The sequence below is a fragment of the Tiliqua scincoides genome, chromosome 9, assembly GCF_035046505.1.
Source record: "Tiliqua scincoides isolate rTilSci1 chromosome 9, rTilSci1.hap2, whole genome shotgun sequence".
Taxonomy (NCBI): Eukaryota; Metazoa; Chordata; class Lepidosauria; order Squamata; family Scincidae; genus Tiliqua; species Tiliqua scincoides.
Window position 1 is genome coordinate 44930467 of NC_089829.1, and position 17100 is coordinate 44947566.

The 17100-nt window shown below is 49.6% G+C and overlaps 1 protein-coding gene across 2 annotated transcripts; it reads left to right on the plus strand.

Annotated features, from left to right (window-relative positions):
- The first annotated feature begins 371 nt into the window (after positions 1-371).
- On the plus strand, positions 372-16125 carry EXOC3L1 (exocyst complex component 3 like 1). 2 transcript variants are annotated; one of them, XM_066637270.1, is made up of 13 exons: positions 372-481; positions 2639-2799; positions 4883-5102; positions 6094-6769; positions 7463-7580; positions 8064-8189; positions 8320-8420; positions 9027-9137; positions 10118-10259; positions 10368-10490; positions 11635-11790; positions 12642-12766; positions 14612-16125. In XM_066637270.1, the coding sequence occupies exons 1-13, from the start codon at positions 439-441 to the stop codon at positions 14796-14798; spliced, it is 2289 nt and encodes a 762-aa protein (XP_066493367.1). In that variant the 5' UTR covers positions 372-438; the 3' UTR covers positions 14799-16125. The 2 variants fall into 2 exon arrangements, with proteins under 2 accessions (XP_066493367.1, XP_066493368.1); XM_066637271.1 differs by having other exon boundaries at positions 379-442.
- Positions 16126-17100: the final 975 nt, after the last annotated feature.

Below are 17100 nucleotides of genomic sequence, written 5' to 3' on the forward strand. Positions count from 1 at the left end.
TAGATTTGAAAAGCAACAGAATGGAAGAGGAAGAGGGGGAACTAGAACGGCTCTCTAGCCCTCCACTCTTCTGTCCTCCATCAGCATCAAGACAATGCAGCATGGGCAGCAAAAGACCCAAGCATGCACCGTATGGAGTCTGGCAACCTCTTTGCATGCACCATGCATGTGTGCATGCGTAGTGTGTTAACACGACACAGGAGCATTCAGAATGACTGCATCCTACTAACTCAGCATTCCCAAGGAATGAAAACCGGCCAGTGCCTTTGCTGTTTTCCCCGCCCTCCTGTTCCTACATCCTGAGTATATCTGCAGTGTTACAGAACAAGCCCCCGAGGAGTTGTGAGTGGCATCACTGGCGGAAACTGCTGTTGCTGGCTTGGCTTCCTCTGATCAGCCCAGCCCTGGACTCGCCACTTCTACGCAGCAGCTGGAGCTATGGGTATGTCTGCAGAAGGGCAGGATTCCAGCCACTTGAAAGGTAAAACGGGAAGGGCCACTACAGGATCCCAGTGCCCATAGAATCTGATGGGGTGTGAGAAGTGGGCAATCCTTCCTCGGTGAGTGGGTGGGCTTTGGGGGAAGCATGTACCCAGTCCCAAATGGGTGGATCTCTGTCTTCTGCCCCAGCAAAAGAGGGCACTCCCACCCTTCTGGACACCTTCCTAGCTAAGATGAGCATGATAAAAGAAATGTATCAATTAGTCCTGCACTTTGCGGAGCGGAGTTTTCTGGAGACCTTGCAGAGTTTCCCAAAGACTGTGCTCTCTCTTTTTGTGCAAAGATCACAGAGAAGGACTCCGGTGAAGCAGTAGGAACTGTAATTTTTGGAAACAAGCAAACTGCACTGCAAGGCCTGGAGGGGAGAAAGTAGAACAATATTTGGGAAGGACCAATCTGGAAAAAAGCCCAGGGTCAAATTCTGCATGTGTGGGGTTCTGGTGTGGTAGCTGCTGTCTCTATGAAACTGACCAAGGCACTTTGGTTCCGGAGGGACCTGTCTGGGCTCAATTTCTGCCTGCCAGAACCAAGAGCAGATGGGAGAGGCACCGTCTAGCACCCCCCTGCCGTGTGTTTTAGTCATAGGCAAGGGGGCATTTGGGTTTGAGAGCAAAGAGCTCTGGGTGTTTACGGCAAGGCCCTGTTAATAAATATATGTTCATAGAGTCATCATCATAATACCACTCTAGGGGTTTCTTATCAGCGCCTCCTAGAGAAAGCACATCCTGCTGTGTCATTCTGCTGAGCAATGGCGGGTCGGTTTCACGGATTAGGGCTGGAATAGAAACAGGCCTGGCCTTAGCAAAAATCCTCTCCTGGGAATGGTGCATGTAACCACATAGGGAGCCAACATCCCTCCATCCACAGCTCAGGCTGAAAGAAGGTTTGGGGTGACATATTTGCAGCATGAGCCTATGCATGTCTACTGCAAAATACATTCCTTTGAGATCCATGGGACTGGACTCCCAGGTCAGTGTATATATAGAATTGCAGCCTTCATCTTGCACAGCTTGAAGCAGTGCCATCATAAGCTGAGCCAGAGGGGATGCCAAGGAGGGCCAACACCACCACAACCCCCAACAAGTACTTCCTCCCATCACTGCTGGACCTCTGGGCGTACTTGATGGAAAGGCCCTTTGCACACCCTCAGAGTCCACTTGCTAGGGATCTACTTCAGCAAAGCAGTGAGCATCCACCCTATGATGAATTATTAGTCACTACCACTGAGAATTCAGGGATCCAGTGGCATAGCTAGAGGGGGTGCAAAGCACTAAGTTTTGCGGGGAGCCTCAGCACAGCATGCAAGTGGCCACTCCCTCTCTGCTTCAGAGCCATTCTGGGCAAGCGGAGCAAAATGGTGGGCTCTGTTTTGCTCCCCTTGCCCTGAACGGCTCCAAAGGGAATGAGTAAAGGCCGCTTGCGTGCTGCTCTCTCTCCTCTAGCTACGCCATTGCAGGGATCAGCCCAGCCAGGGGTCAGCTCCATGCTCTGATGGGCATGGAGACTCATGAACTGTGCCCAAATTGGCCAACTCCTAACACCACCCCTGCTCAGAGGACACTCCTTTCTTATCATCAGTCAGTATACATAAAGAGCACCAACTCAGATATAAAGTCGCTTCCACTGAGCTCTCATTTATGTTTCAGATGCTGTTGTTGTGCGCTGCTGTTGTTGTTTTCAAAACTCGAATATGGGATTAAGCTCATCCCCTCCCAAAATGCACTTGGCCTCTTCTGTTCCCCCCCATGCTTATTTTAATTTTCTTAGCATTGCCGTTGAGTGCCATCCAGACACAGGTACACTGGCCCCTTCAGTGTTTGTCAGAACCAGAGCTGGTGTCATCACCAGCAAATGGATCTCACAAAAGCCCCTCTTCTAGACTCCCTAAACTCTCTCTTGCCTGTGCAGCGAGTGATTGCAGTCAGCACTCTGACATCGCAGTCATGGCCTCCCACCCCAGAGCATTGCACAAAGCGTCCCCTCCAGCAAAAGGCTGACTGCATCTATCCCCACCTCTTCTAGGTTACTAAGCAATCACATCCTATTTCCTTCCTGAATCCCAAGGAAGCAGCTGGGTCGGAAGAGGTTTTCCTGTTTGCTAAAGACACACTGCTTGGTTATGTTGTTTCTGCCTTAGATGGGGAATGGCCAGAAGTGGAGAAAGCTGAAAAGTTAGCGAGAGGAGCTGCCTTAAAGTGGGCATCCGGGGTGTTTTATCGACCAGACCAACTGGAGAGCCTGGGACATTATCGGTTCCGAGAGATTCAACGCAATAGTTCCATCCAGTCCCGCATAAAGGTGTGTGTGTGCTAGGGAAACATCTGTCTGAACACCTGGGTCAGCACTGATCATATATGTTCCTGTGCATTCTGTTGCTGTTTATACTTGTGCCACAGTTTGAAAACCCAGGAAATCCAGACCTGTGGATTTCCAAGGAGTTTATTGCCAAGAAAGTTGTTCTTAGGATTGTGTTGAGCTACACACTAGCTATGTTATCTCTTGCGCACTTCCGCATTAGTGAAATGATTGCGTGCTTAGTTCACAGAAACAAAGACACTCGGAGCCCAACTGTATCCATGACTACTCAGAAGTAAGTCCCATTATAGTCAGTGGGGCTTACTCCTTTGTAAGTGTGGATAGGATTGCAGCTTCATTTGTACAGAAAATAGCTCAACCTAAAAATGGCTCAACAAAACAGATGTTGTTGTAGAGAAATACTGTGTGGAAGAAAGGAAACAGAAGCATGTGGGTAGCCACACAGCCTTTTGCCAACCCACCAGTGTCCCGTGGGCATTGCTGCTTTCCGTGCTTGTCTGCCGAGGCAAGATACTTACTTCACATGATTTAGAAAATCTTCAGGGCCATCTTATCCATGTGACCAACTTGGGGTGCAGTCTTAACCCACTTTCCAGCACTTACATAAGGGCAATGCAGCTCCGAGGTAAGGGAACAAACATTCCCTTCCTTCGAGGTGGCCTCTGTGAGTGCCACCCAACTGCAGTAGGCAGCACATGTCCCATTGGTACAGCTATGCCAGTGCTGGAAAGTGGGTTAGGATCTGGGCCTTAGATCAGGGGTGTCCAAAGTTTTTGGCAGGAGGGCCACATCATCTCTCTGATACTGTGTCAGGGGCCAGGGGAAAAAGGAATTAATTTACATATAAAATTGGAATAAATTTACATAAGTTTACATAGATGACTATATTAAAGATGGACTTATATGAATGAATGAAGGTCTTACAATAGCTCAAGGCCTATAAAAGGCCTTGCACAAAGCAAGGCTGACCTTTCCTTTGCTGCCGCTAATGCATCACAGACGTGAAACAAGAAGCAGTGGAGGAAGCCCTCATCCCACAGCTCACGTGAGAGGTCAAACAGTCACCCTCATGCTGTCGGGCCAGTGTGGGCTCCAACAAATCTCCAGAGGGCCAGAGGCTCATTGGAGACTGGGGGCTCCCTGAGAGCCTCATTGAGAGGCCTCGAGGGCCGCGAGTGGCCCCAGGGCCGGGGTTTGGGCACCCCCGCATTAGATAATTGGCACAGGTGGCAGATTGGCAGGGGATGCCCACCTCTGTCCATCCACCTGCCTCTATCTCTTCTCCTCCTCCTTCTCCCTGGATTCGAAAAGAAAGATGGGAACAGAGTGAAATAAAATGTGTGGAGGGGGACAGAGAGGTGGGCTAGAATGTCTCCTCTCCTCCATACTTCCTCTTTTCTCTGTTCCCCTTTTTCTTTTCAAATCCAGGGAATGGGAGGAAAAGAAGGAGTGGCAGGCCACCAGATAAGAGTAGCGTTTGGCAGACTGCCTCAGGCACAGGGAGATCTTGGGTCAGTTCTGAGAGTCTTCCCTTCAGGTATTGAACATGGGAATGCCCTGGGGGTAAGGCTGTGCTCCAGGAAAGAAGATCTAAGCCTGGAAGCAACTGTTGGTCAATACTTAGTCCATTGGGATTCACATCCCCATGTGCACTGCGTGCTCATCCAGGAGCATGGCCTGTGGGCTTAGCTGGATGCAGCTTTCGATGCAGATGGAAAGACACATGCCTATCTGTGGCCACCAGCTTTAATGAGCAGTTAGCTGCTTGTGACAGCTGCAAGATAGTCTTTTAAAAATGAATGCTGAACATTCAGTGCAACCGCCTCAAGTATCCTGGAGGGGGTGTCCAGCCCCACCAAACCACAAGGGTGCTGGTAGTGGCTCTGCAAGTTTTCATATGGGTGTTTCCTCAACCGTACCAGGAGGTGTTTGGGATTGAACCTGGGACACTCATAGCATGTGCTGCACACATAAGATGTGCTGCACCACTGAGCTGCACTATTTCATCTCCTATGAAGTACCCATGTTCTTTGTCCTGCTCTATCATTGCTCTCTCTGTCCCCAGTCAACAGTACAGTCCTACCTGGAGGGCGTGAGCATGGGGTTGGAGCAGCTCCATTCTGCCAGGACAGATGTCCAACATGTGCACCAAACACTGGAGAGTGTGTGCAAGGAACTGGCGTCCAGTGCTGACTCTTTCCAGAGCCTGCAATTGCTGCAGAACGTTGCAATGGAGCATGCCCAGTTGGGTTCGGTTGTCCAGGCATTGCCCCGGCTTTTCTCAGGTGAGGCATTACCAGGTAGGCTGCTGGGTTCGTAAAGCAGACCTTCCTCCTGCAGGGTGACTTCCCTGCCATTTTACGGTAGATATTTCCATACATTACGGACTTACTGTCTGGCCTGGCTCCCCTTGGACAGCTTGCAATTTCTAAAACCACTATTTAGGCATGAAAACAAAATCATAATGAGGAATAAACAAGCCATACTTGGAATTGGTTGGTTGGCAACCTTCAGTCTCTAGGCCTACAGCACCCAGTATTCCCAGGCGGTCTCCCATCCAAGTACTAACCAGGCCTGACCTTGCTTAGCTTCCAAGATCAGACAAGATTGGGCAGCTGCAGGGTAAAACTTGGAAGTCCAGCATTCATAAGCAGTTTGCCACTGAATACTTATTTATTTTTTCACATTTTTATACCGCCCTCTCTCCAAGGAGCGCAGCACATGGTTCCTTCCCTCTTTTTGTCCTCACAGCAACAAAAACAGCCTTGTGAGGCTGAAAGAGTGGCCCAAAGTCACCCAGGAAGCTTCACAGCTGAGCAGGCATTCGAACCTGGATTCTCCAGGTCTCCCAAACCATTACGCCACCCTGGCTCTCAGTTTAATACCAGTTGAAATAAAGCAGCAAGCGGGCGAGAGTCCAGCTTGTAGGTTTCCTAGAGGCGTTTAATTGACCCCACTGGGCAACAAGTGGATGGACCTTAGATGAACATTTTACCTGGTCTGGCAGTGGTCTTTTTGTGTTTTCTCATTAATAGATCATCTTTTTATAACTTTATTATCCTTCCCTTCCTTCAAGGCATGAGGGTGGGATCCACCCCGGTTCCTGCCCCCAGTGAGGGTAGATTTAGGAGACATCGTGAGTAGGCAAGATCACCTAGTGAGTGGGGCTTTGAACCTCTGTTCCAACACCCTTCCACTGTATCAAACTGCTTTGCCTTGTTCTAGCCGTGCTCTTGGGGCCCTGAATTGCTTCTCTCTGTTTCTCTCCCCACACAGTACACAAACTCCTATCTAAGGCCATTGATCTCCTGCAGCAGCAGCATCTCCTGGAAGCCCACGTGAGGCTCACGGACCTAGAGAGTTTGCGGGATGACATCCTCTCCCAGCTGCATCACCACAACCTGCTCAGCTCGTCCCACCTAGCCAGCGTAGAGGCCTACTTCAGGGGCCTCCCAGAACTGAACGAGGCCCTGGCCAAGCACCTGTGGCACACTGTGGCCCGCAGCACAAGGCTGGTGTCTGAGAACCCGGCTCTCTTTGTCTCTGCCATGCGCATCATTGAGCGGGAAGAAGGCCTTGACAACGCCCTCCTGCTGAGGTCCCAGGCTCTGGGCTTCCTCCCGCCAGGACGCCCCAAGGCCTGGAGGCAGAAGTTCTTCCAAGTCATCCAAGACACCATTGTGGCTGCTCATTTCCGGGTCACACCCAGTATGGTCCAAGGTCAGCATTTCCCTGGGCACTTGGTTTCCTTGCAGCACAACATCCTCACCGAACTGTGCATCGTGAAAGATCTGATGGTCCAGTGCTGCCCGCCCCACTATGACATCCTCTCTGTCTTTTCTGCTGCATATCACCGGGCTCTCGCTAACCACCTGCACCAACTCCTCACTTGGGACCTTGACAAGCAGGAAATCTTCACTCTCCTCCATTGGGCCCTCCATGTCTATCCAAGGTCCGTATCACTACTGGTAGCTGCTGTGGGTCACAGAGAAAATGGCAGAAGCAGCACTGTAGCTAATTTTTAAGATGAGAGCCACAGGGTTACCTGGAGGCTGTGCCTGCCGCCTAGAACCTTATCCCAGATTGCTGTGAGAAGAGCACTCTGCACATGTTCAGAACCACTATTTATTTTTATTTTTCACACTTTTTATACCACCCTTCCCCCAAGGAGCTCAGGGCAGTGTACATGGTTCCTTCCCTCCTTTTGTCCTCACAACAACCTTATGAGGTAGGTTGAGAGATAATGATTGGCCCAGGGTCACCCAGGAGCAAGGATTTGAACCTGGATCTTCCAGGTCTAATCCAACTCCCAAAACACTACACCATCCTGGCTCTCAGCTATGGTTTATTATTTCTTCATGTGAGCCAGAGCTCAACTGTAGGAGCCGTGAAGTTAGCTGAGAAGCTCATCTTGTCTTAGCTGGTTTGTACACAAGGTCTAGCAACCCAGCCTGGCTCATGTCCATGCTTGGATCCTGCCCTTCTGAAGCCCTGGTTGCATTGTCCTTGTGCCGGAGCACAAAATACAGTGCCTAGGGCAGCAGAAATAATTCTGCTTTGGTTGAACTGTCAGGTATGTGCACATCACAGGTGCATGTTGAAAATTGATGTGTGTCTGCTGTTGATCTTGCTTGTGGTTCTGCAGCCCAGAAATGATGGCTCATCCAAGCCTTCTTCCCGAAGTGGACGTTTCAGCCTTGGGTCCTCTGCTTCCCACCGATGTAGTAGACTATCTGGAAGAGACCTACCTGGGCAAAGTGCAGGTAAGTGGGATGCCCAGGCAGGGCTGGCTTTAAGCCAATTGGACCAATTGTTCCCAACTGGGCCCCGTGCCTAAGGGCCCCATGCGAGTTTAATCTAGTCTTGTATGCAATTTTATATTCAAATGTTTTTAGATCCATGTGTTCCATAACTCACATGCACTTTTTAAATGTACGTTTTGATTGCTTTCCGTTCTACCTTGGAGATCCAAAGTTTGTAATAAATGTTATTTATATCTAAACTGTTCTACAGACCTTGGCGGTAATCCTGGGGCCCTGCAAAAAATGTTTCCAGTTGGGCCCCACAGCTCCTAACACTGGCCTGGGGCCAGGATCAGGTCCCTGAGGATCCAAATGGAAAGAGACATTGAGTAATGTCGCCCCTCACCTAGCAGCGTGCCAGCCTCTTCTTCCTCTGCTTCTCGACACTGGGTTTGAGCTCAGGTTTGATTCAACTCCTCTCATGCCTTCTGTTTGTCCCTCTAGGCAAGCATTGCTGAATGGATGCAAAGGACCCTGGAGATAGAGTTCAAGGAGTGGTTCAGTGAGGGAGAGCCAGAATCAGACTATCAAGGCTGCTTCCAGACCAGCCTGCCCAATATTGCAATGAAGGTAGGCAGGAGTGACGTGGAAGGGAGGAACCATACCAAGGAGCAAGCCTGGGTAATTTCTGCAGGTTGCAGAAGCAAAGGCTCTTTCTTCTCCCCGGCCTCCCTTCCTTTCCTTTTTCTGTCTGTCACAGATACTGGATGAGAACATCCGGGCGGCAAACTTCATCTCAGAGAGCCTCCAACAGAAAGTCTGCAGCATGGCTCTGGGACAGCTCGAGGCCCTTCTGGGCAGGTCAGTTTTCTCCTCAATCTTCTCCTTGCAAAGAATAAGATTCCTTCCTGTTTCTGTTCAGAAAGGCAGGAAAACGATCCTCCCCAGTGGTGTAGCAAGAAGGGGTGCAAAGCACTAAGTTTTACAGGGAGCCTCATAGCAGCGTTCAAGCGGCCCCCTCCCCTTTGGAGCCATTCCAGGCGGGGGGGGGCAAAACGAAGGCATTCACCTCCATTTTGCTCCCCCTGCCCAAAATGGCTCTGAAGGGGAGGGGAAGGGGTTGCTTGCACACTGCGGTGAGACACCCTGCAAAACTGAGTGCTTTGCATCCCCTCTAGCTATGCCACTGATCTAACAGTTGTCTGGTTGGTTCCTGTTTGAATCTCTCACCTTGCAGCCTTAGGCTGCAATCCTATCCGCACTTATCTGGGAGCAAGCCCCATTGATTATAATGGGACTTGTTTTTGAGTAGACACACACAGGATTGTGCTCTTAGTTGAATTTTCACCCCCGCTCAGCCCACTGAGCCCCACAGTCTCTTCACCCTGTGCTGCTCGTTGCATGGTACGGTTCATGCCAGAAGGCTGCCTGGCTGAGCTGCCTTGACACTTCTCTGCTTCTCCACAGCCTTTGTGAAGACCTGGTGGAATTTGGCAAGGAACATCAGCAAGAGCCCGCCGCATCCAAGTGTTACGCACCCTACTTACTGGCAACCCTCAACAACTGCCTGGCTCTCAGGTACGTTGCCAAACCTGCAATCAATGGCACCTCTGAGGTGTGATGGGTGCCCTGGGCACCCGTTGAAGGGGGTGCCGCTGAGTAATTTCTTTTAAAGTTGAGCAAGTAGAGGCTGTCGCTGAGCCTCAGAAGGAGGAGGAAGGGGGCGTCAGCCAGACCTCGAGGCCACCAAAACGCGAGGTGACAGTCCAGAGAAGGGCACTCAAATTGCAAGGATCACAAGGCAGGTTCACAAGGCCACCACTGCCAGCATGTCCTTGGGAGAGGGAAACCCAGAAGTGACATTGACATCACATGTTGTCACAACATGACTGCTCCGGGCGCCAGTGTTGGAGTTGGTACAACTCCTTCTGCTTCCACAGGTGGCAGGATACTGTCCATTGAAAGGGTTAAGCCATAGCCCAGTGACCCTACCTGTCCCCTTTGGATGACCTATGTGGGGGCGTGGCCCCAGACCCTATTTAGCCTTCCCTTCGCTCCGAGCACGCCCTCTTTCTCTCTTCCTCACGACCACTGAGCAGACAAGATGGCATGCAGCAGGGCTCTGCTGGCGCCGCCATCTTGACCACATGGCACGCAGGACGAGGCAGCCTCAGGGCCTTGTTATCTTTTAAGTTAGTGTACCTCTGATCTCAATCAGATGCTGTAACCATACTTCTAATGAACTGTGAGTAAATGAATCTCCTTTGCAACTTCAACCAGCCAATGTTGTTTGTCTTTCTTGATTAGCGGTCAGCCGGGTGTGGGAGGCTCCCTGGGTTGATTCCCAGCAAGAGGGGGGGGGGGTCTGCTGCTGAAGCTACTCTGCTTCCCCCCTGAAGAGGAAACCAGTTTTAAGAGATTCCTCCAACAGCCATGGCCTCTAGCTAGGCCACTGCCTGCTATCGCCCTTCTTGGGCACCTCTGTTCCCAGACTGCCCTCTTGCAAGCAGTCTGCTGTCATCCCACTTCCCACCCGTTTCTCTTCTCTCCACTGGCAGCACTTCCCTGTCAACCTTGTGTGAAGACGGGGCATCGCCCTCGGAGCCCAGCCAGGTGCCACCCTCCCTGAATGCTGCCCTGGAGAAAGCTCAGAAGAAAGCCTGTCGGCTGCTGCTGGAGGAGATGCTGACAGATCTGCAGGTAGAAACCTGACACATCCAGTGGCAAACGGAGCGCAGGCTCTTCCAGAAAGGTGACAAGATATACATGTGGAAAAAATTAAGCGGTTTCTTTCCTGTTCTGCCCCAGCCTCTTTTGATGCAGCTGCCTTCTCGTCAGTGGCTGTCCGAACCCCACCTGATGAACAGCATATGTGAGGTGGTGGCCAAGCATGCGGAAAGCTTTGGCCGAGCTCACAAACCAGTCAGCACGGTAAGACCTTCCCACGTCTGGACAGTGATTGGGGGAGAGCTTTGTGATGATGGCTGGCCAGCTTAGGGCTGAAGGCTATAATAATAATAATAATAATAATAATAATAATAATAATAATAATAATAATAATAAACTTTATTTGTATCCCGCCCTTCTCCCTAAAAGGGACCCAGGGCGGCTAACAACATGTAAAAACAAATTTAAAAAACATAAATTGGCAATAAATAGCAGATAAAAAACATATTAAAAACACATTAACAGAGACCATAAAAACAGTAGTCAGATTAAAAGACAGAATAAAAAGAGCATAAAACAGCAGTTCTTAGAGGAATCAGGCCTGTAAAAAGCAACTAAAAGATGTATAAAAGATATTAAAAAGGCCATGAAGTCAGAAGGCTTGATTAAACAACAAGGTCTTCAGGCCTCACCGAAAAGTCTCAAGAGAGGGAGCCATTCTCAAGTGAAGGGGAAGGGAGTTCCATAATGTTGGTGCCACTACCGAGAAGGCCCTGTTTCTTGCAGCCGCCCCCTGGACCTCCTTGGGTGGCGGCACTTGTAAAAAGGCCTTCTCTGATGACCTGAGAGGGCGAGCCGGATTGTACGGGAGTAGGCGGTCTCTAAGATACCCTGGCCCAGAGCAGTATAGGGCTATCTTCTAGGAGCTCAGGCTGGTATAGGTAGTTCCTTCCCTCCTTTTGTCCTCACAACAACCCTGTGAGGGAGGTGAGGCTGAGAGTTAGTGATTGGCCCAAGATCACCCAGGAAGTTTCATGGCTGAGCGGGGATTGAGCCTGACTCAGGGCCCAATCCTATCCAATTTTCCGGTGCTTGTGCAGCCATGCCAATGGGGCAAGAGCTGCATCCTGTGGTGGGGAGACGGTCCCAGAAGCCTCCTCAAGATAAGGGAATGTTTGTTCCTTTACCTCGGGGCTGCATTGTGGCTGCACCAGTGCTGGAAAGTTGGATAGAATTGGCTCCTTTTATAGTTCCAGCTGTGGCTACTCCTAGCCATAGCTTCAAAAGTTCCGTTCCGGGTGGGATGCAGAAACGTGCTGGAGCAGTGCATTTCTGCCCTCTGTCTCAGCGCAGCTCCCACGAGGAGTGCCCAGACTGACCAGCCAAGTCTTTCCTCCTTGATGTCCAGCACCTTGTGTCAGAGACAGCACACTTGGTCATGACCCAGTACGTGAGAGCCCTCCTGCAGAAAAGGATGGTGTGCCGGAACGCTGACGAGAGGAGCCAGATGGCCCGGAGGATGCTACAAGATGCCTCGCAGTTCAAGGAGCTCTTCTGCACCCTGGTGAGCAGAGGGAACAGCCATCTCCTTTACCCAGGCACACCCCTGGGAAGAAGTGGGTAGCAGCTGGGGATCCCTAGAGACAGACAGACAGACAGTGTGGCTTTGCTAGGGAAGCAGTATGGCAAGACAGTATGCCTATTTACTCAGAGGTAAGTCCCACTGTGTTCAAAAAGATTTTCTCTAAGGTCAGTCACATATGATTGTAGCATTAGTGATGTGCTGGCTCCCAGATAGACAAACGGTGGCCACCCTTTCAACCTTTTAGCTCCTGGACCTTTTAACTGTGTAGAAAAGGGAATTTCAGCAGGTGCAACTTGTCATCTCATAGATGTCAAGCTGCACCTGCTGAAATTCCCTGTTCTACACACTAGTTAAAGGTCCAGGAGCCCTAAAGTTTAAAGGTTGGCCATTAACATATGCCCTTAGGCAAGCATCTCAGTTTGCCTCCTGCTGAGCCGGATTCGACTTCTTGGCTAGGGTCCTTTGAAAAGAGTTTAAAGCAGCATCTGAGCACTCCCACTGATGTCATCACTGTTCTTGCTATTGAAGAAGTCCCAGAGCTCCACTGCCCCCACTTCCCCTCTACTACACCCCTCTAACTCTATAGTTGCTCAGATTTGCAGTCCTAACTGTCAGGGTGCCAATATAATCTGGAAACATGGGTGAGTAGAAAAGGTGAGCTGTGCTTCCAATTACACACAAACGAAACCATAGAGATGTCACCTAAGGCAGAATAATTGAAAAACCAAAATAAACTTGGAAACGTAGCAGTGGAAAATACCAACTGGAATAGCTTATTCCAGTACAGGCAGGACTCTATCGTGTGAACTGCCTCCTATTTCTTTCCCCAGGGTGTGATGGAGAACGCACAGACCCTCAAAGTGATTGCTGACCTGCAGGAGCTAATCGGTCTCAAGGACCCCTCAACGCTTAGCTTGGAAGTACTTGGCTTTGTAAAAAAATACCCCGACATCAGGTAGGCCATCCAAATGCCAATCAGCCACACAGGTCACATCTTGCACCACAGCAACCCACAGTATCAGGTTTGCATTTCGTTCCTGATTCGGAAGCACAGAAATCACAAAAGGGGAGGGGGTCAAGAAATTGCCTTTCCGGTGTTTTGTTGAAAACCAGTAGTGCCATTGCATGACTGCTTCTGATAATGGTTGGCAACCTTCAGTCTCGAAAGACTATGGTATAAGCCTACAGCTTATAGCTTTCCCCTGGGGGCTGGGGATAAGAATAGGCCCTCAGTTTGGCTGTACTTGTCGTAAGAGGCGACTGAACGGCCACCGGGTAGATGGGACTCGATAGCCTGGGAAGGCAGCTCATCTGAGAGAAGGAAAACTTGGATCCCAAACCTCCACTGCCTTGTGGCTACATCCAGTTATGGAAAAGGCTTCAGGAGTCAACCTCAAGGCAAAATTCGGAGCTGGAGTCCCTGAGGCAGTTCATGGCTCAACACAGTCATGTTTTGGCAACTCCTGCGACGCTGCTGGAACCAACTGTATTGGCTTCTGCCTTTCCATTGGACCATTTCAGCGACGTGGAGAGGGAGGATTTGCTGCATGGGTAACAGTCTATCCTCCATAGCTACTTTACCCAGGCTTTGTGCACTGGAGAGGACACTCTGTTCCAGAACCACCCTTCAGAGCGCAATACCATAGTCTTCCAAGACTGAAGGATGCCAACACACAAGCCTACAGCACCCAGTATTCCCAGGTGGTCTCCCATCTAAGCACTAACCAAGCCTGACCCTGCTTAGCTTCCGGGATCAGACAAGATCAGGCATGTGCAGGGTAACAGTTGCTTCTGATAGTGAGCAGAGGATTGGGGCATAAGAACATAAGAAAGATCAGGTCGAAGATCCATCAGTCCAGCAAAGACTTATCTAGTCCTGTTTTCCATAGTGACCCTCTACTGGAAAGTCCACCAGCAGTGTGTGTGTGAAGGAGAAAGTGACAGGACCATCCTGGATAACTGTATCCTGGTCAAATGTGTCCCAATGATGGTTATTTGCGCCTTTTCTCTTTGCATCCCAGACATTTGTTGTTTCAATATATTATATTTATATTGGATGAACTTTTTTATTTTTAAAACACAAATGTAGGGTTAGGACTGGGATAAGAGGCCTAGATATATAATGTGGGGTTTGTTGCCCAATTGTAGTAGTTTTGTTTCTCAGTTATAGTGGGATACAAATAGCAGGAATGCCAAAAAAAACCCGAGGCGTGATGTCCAGGGATGCCAATGACCAGGACACATTTGACCCGGATGCAATCGTCCAGGACGCAAATACCCTGGTACCAAATATAGGAAACAGCCTTCTATTGAGTAAGACTATTGGTCCATCTTGCTCGATATTGCTGATCTGGCAACTGACTGGCAACTGCTCTCCAGGATTATGGGCAGGAATTTATCTCTGCTCTCTTTGAAGAGAGATGCAAAGGATTGAACCTGGGTTCATCTGCACCAAAGCAGGCGTTCTGCCATTGAGAGATGGTGCCTCCCGCTAAAGAAGGTACAGGTGTCCTCCAGGACAAGCTGATGGTGATGCTGGCAACCCATAGAGGTGGGCCACCTGTTCGTTGGCTCCCTTCTTCTGGTCCCTGGCAGTTGTTGATATGGCCCCACTTCCAGGGTCTTCCTTCCAGGGAGAGGAGGCAGAAGGAGCTGCTGGCAGGCTAAGGAACAGACTGGACATAAAGCTACCAGTGGATGGAGCCCTCCCTTCCCTGGATCTGCTGTGAACTCTCTTGCAGAAGTGGCAGCAAGAGGCCAAAGGGGAGGTAACTGTCTTTTCTGTCTGCTCTCTTGTCAGTGATGACCATGTTTCCCTGCTCCTGGACTTGCGTGGTGATGTCTCCAAGGAAATCCGCAACACCGTGCTGGAGGTCATGGCACAGAACCCTCAAGCCCTGCCCGAGAATTATGAGCCTGTTTTTAGCAACATCTTGGTTCCTGCCCCAGAACTGCCCTTATGTCTTGGCAAGGCCAAATGTGCCTGATGTCAGAAGGTTCGGAAAATAGCATCCCAGGCGTCTTAGTGGCTGCATTGCCAGACTTCCTGGATTGCAGCTGGAGGCCCTTAGCTTGGTGAAACCCAAGTGGGACCTCGGGCATGTTGTCAGATTACTGGAAAGCGGTGGAGACACTGCTCCTTCCTTGGCACTTAGCTACAACCTGGTGCTTTGAACACACTATGACATTTTGTGGGACGGGGAACAGTATTGAAGTTGGTTGTGCTCTCCCCCATTTTAACAGCCAAGCTCAAGGCCAATCCATTCATGAAGTTGACTGAGGCAGTTGCCTCAGGCAGCAGATTTGTGGACCGAATCCACCTTCCTCCACCTACTCCTTGAACTGGAAAAGGAAGAGGAGAATTCAGCATAAGAGAACGTGGTTAGGAAAGACTAGTGGGCTAGAGTGTCAAAGACAATCTAGCCCTCCATCTCTTCTACATTTCTGTTCTGTTCCATTCTCCTCTTCCTTCTCAAATCCAGGGAACTGGAGAAGGAGCAGCTGAGGTGACCCCTAGTGTGGGTAAAGAGGGGTATTTGGCTTGCCACATCAGGTGCCAAGAGGCCTTGAGCTGTGCTACACTACAAAGCTATATAGCTATGCTCTTCAGCCATGGCTTCCCTCCAAGGATCCTCTCCAGCCTCCTTCACCAAACAAAGTTACCCAGGGTTCCCTGGGATGAGGTAATGACTAAAAAACCAATGTAAGTCTGTCATGCTCTTGGTAGGCCTATCACCTGACCACAGTTTCAGATGACTATGACTCCTATGTAGCTAAAGGTAGTTATCGCTCCCATTGGTACCTGTGGAACAAGTTAGTCAAAACTGAGTTATATTCTGTGGCTTCCGTTGGGACTGAGTCATGATTAACCTTAGCTAGATTGAGTCCCTTGTATTTTTGCCAGCTATATGCTCATTTTGTAAAGAGTTTATTTTTCACAGTTTTCCCCCTTCCCCATTTTGAATCTTTGGTCCTGAATCGAAATGTTTTAAATGCTGGATGTCTGTTTGCTTAAAATACCTTTCATGTACCACCAGGCCCTTCTCTGTGCCACCTGGATTGGTATCGAACAGAGAAGAAGGAGACAGAAAACTCACCCTTGTGCACTCAAAAACGCAGGTTGCCGTGTTGATTTTGTTTTAGTGTTTGTCTTGTGACATTGGTTCAGCAGGTGGTGTACCAGATACAGAGAGATAACAGGATAGAATTCCAAAAATATTCTAGTTAAAACAATGTCAACAAAGTGTTATGCTAATTTAAAAAAAATACTACAGCGAACTAAATGTTTAACAATAAAACTACCTCAGGTTTCAAGTGCCTGGTTGAAGAAGCATGTCTAGTTTCCTGAGATAAGCCACAAGGAAGGATGATTGAGGGAGAGCACTCCGTAGCCTTGGGGCCGTGACAGAAGACCCTGCTTCCAGTAGGTGACATTTGTACCTCATGAGGGGATTGAAGCTGGAGACTTCTGCCTCATTAGCAGATCTTAAGAACCTGTGGGCAGGGGTGGCTGGAGACCTCCTGGTGCCTGGAGTGCCGAGCATTGCCCCCCCTTTACTTGTGTTGTGCCAACCTCTGCTCTTCCTAGGTTGGAAAATGGGAGATAAAGCAGAAAAGGAAGCGTGGAGAGGAGAGTGGTGGGCTAGAGCACCTTCTCACCTCTCTTCTTCCGCCTCTGTTACATTCTCCCCTTTGTTTTCCAACCTAGGGAGTGGGAACAGGAGCAGTGGAGGCGAAGGGATGGATGGAGGTGGGTGCTTTCCACCAAGCTTTGACAACTGGCTCAATTGGCCACATGGATGAGCTGGCCCTGCCTGGGGGCGGGAATCATATGGGAGAAAGCATTTTTTCTGATACTCAGGAGAAACTGATCGCGAATGGGCACACTGTTAGTTTGGTTTTGGAGCGGCAAACAACAGATGACAGGAGAATTCAGAGGACTTCTGACAACAGTAAACGACGGGACCCCCACACACACAAGTGGAGGACCCCGAAGGGTTACAATGATGCAGGTTTTATAGGGTATTTTAGATAGGGGAGGGGGACAAGAGCACACAAAGAGAGGAGGGCATCCATGGGAAGAATAACACACAAGCAGGCAAAAAACAACATTTGGCATTTGTTATCAGCTCAGGATGTTAATTTGAGAAGGGCAATTCTATGCGCATCGACCATTTGGGATTTAGAGCTTTAAAAAAAATTAGCTTGGAGAGTGCCAGGGAACAAAGGGTAGCCAATGCAACTCTTTCAGAAGGTTTTGATCTTTTTCTTTCAGAATGTATTTGTGCT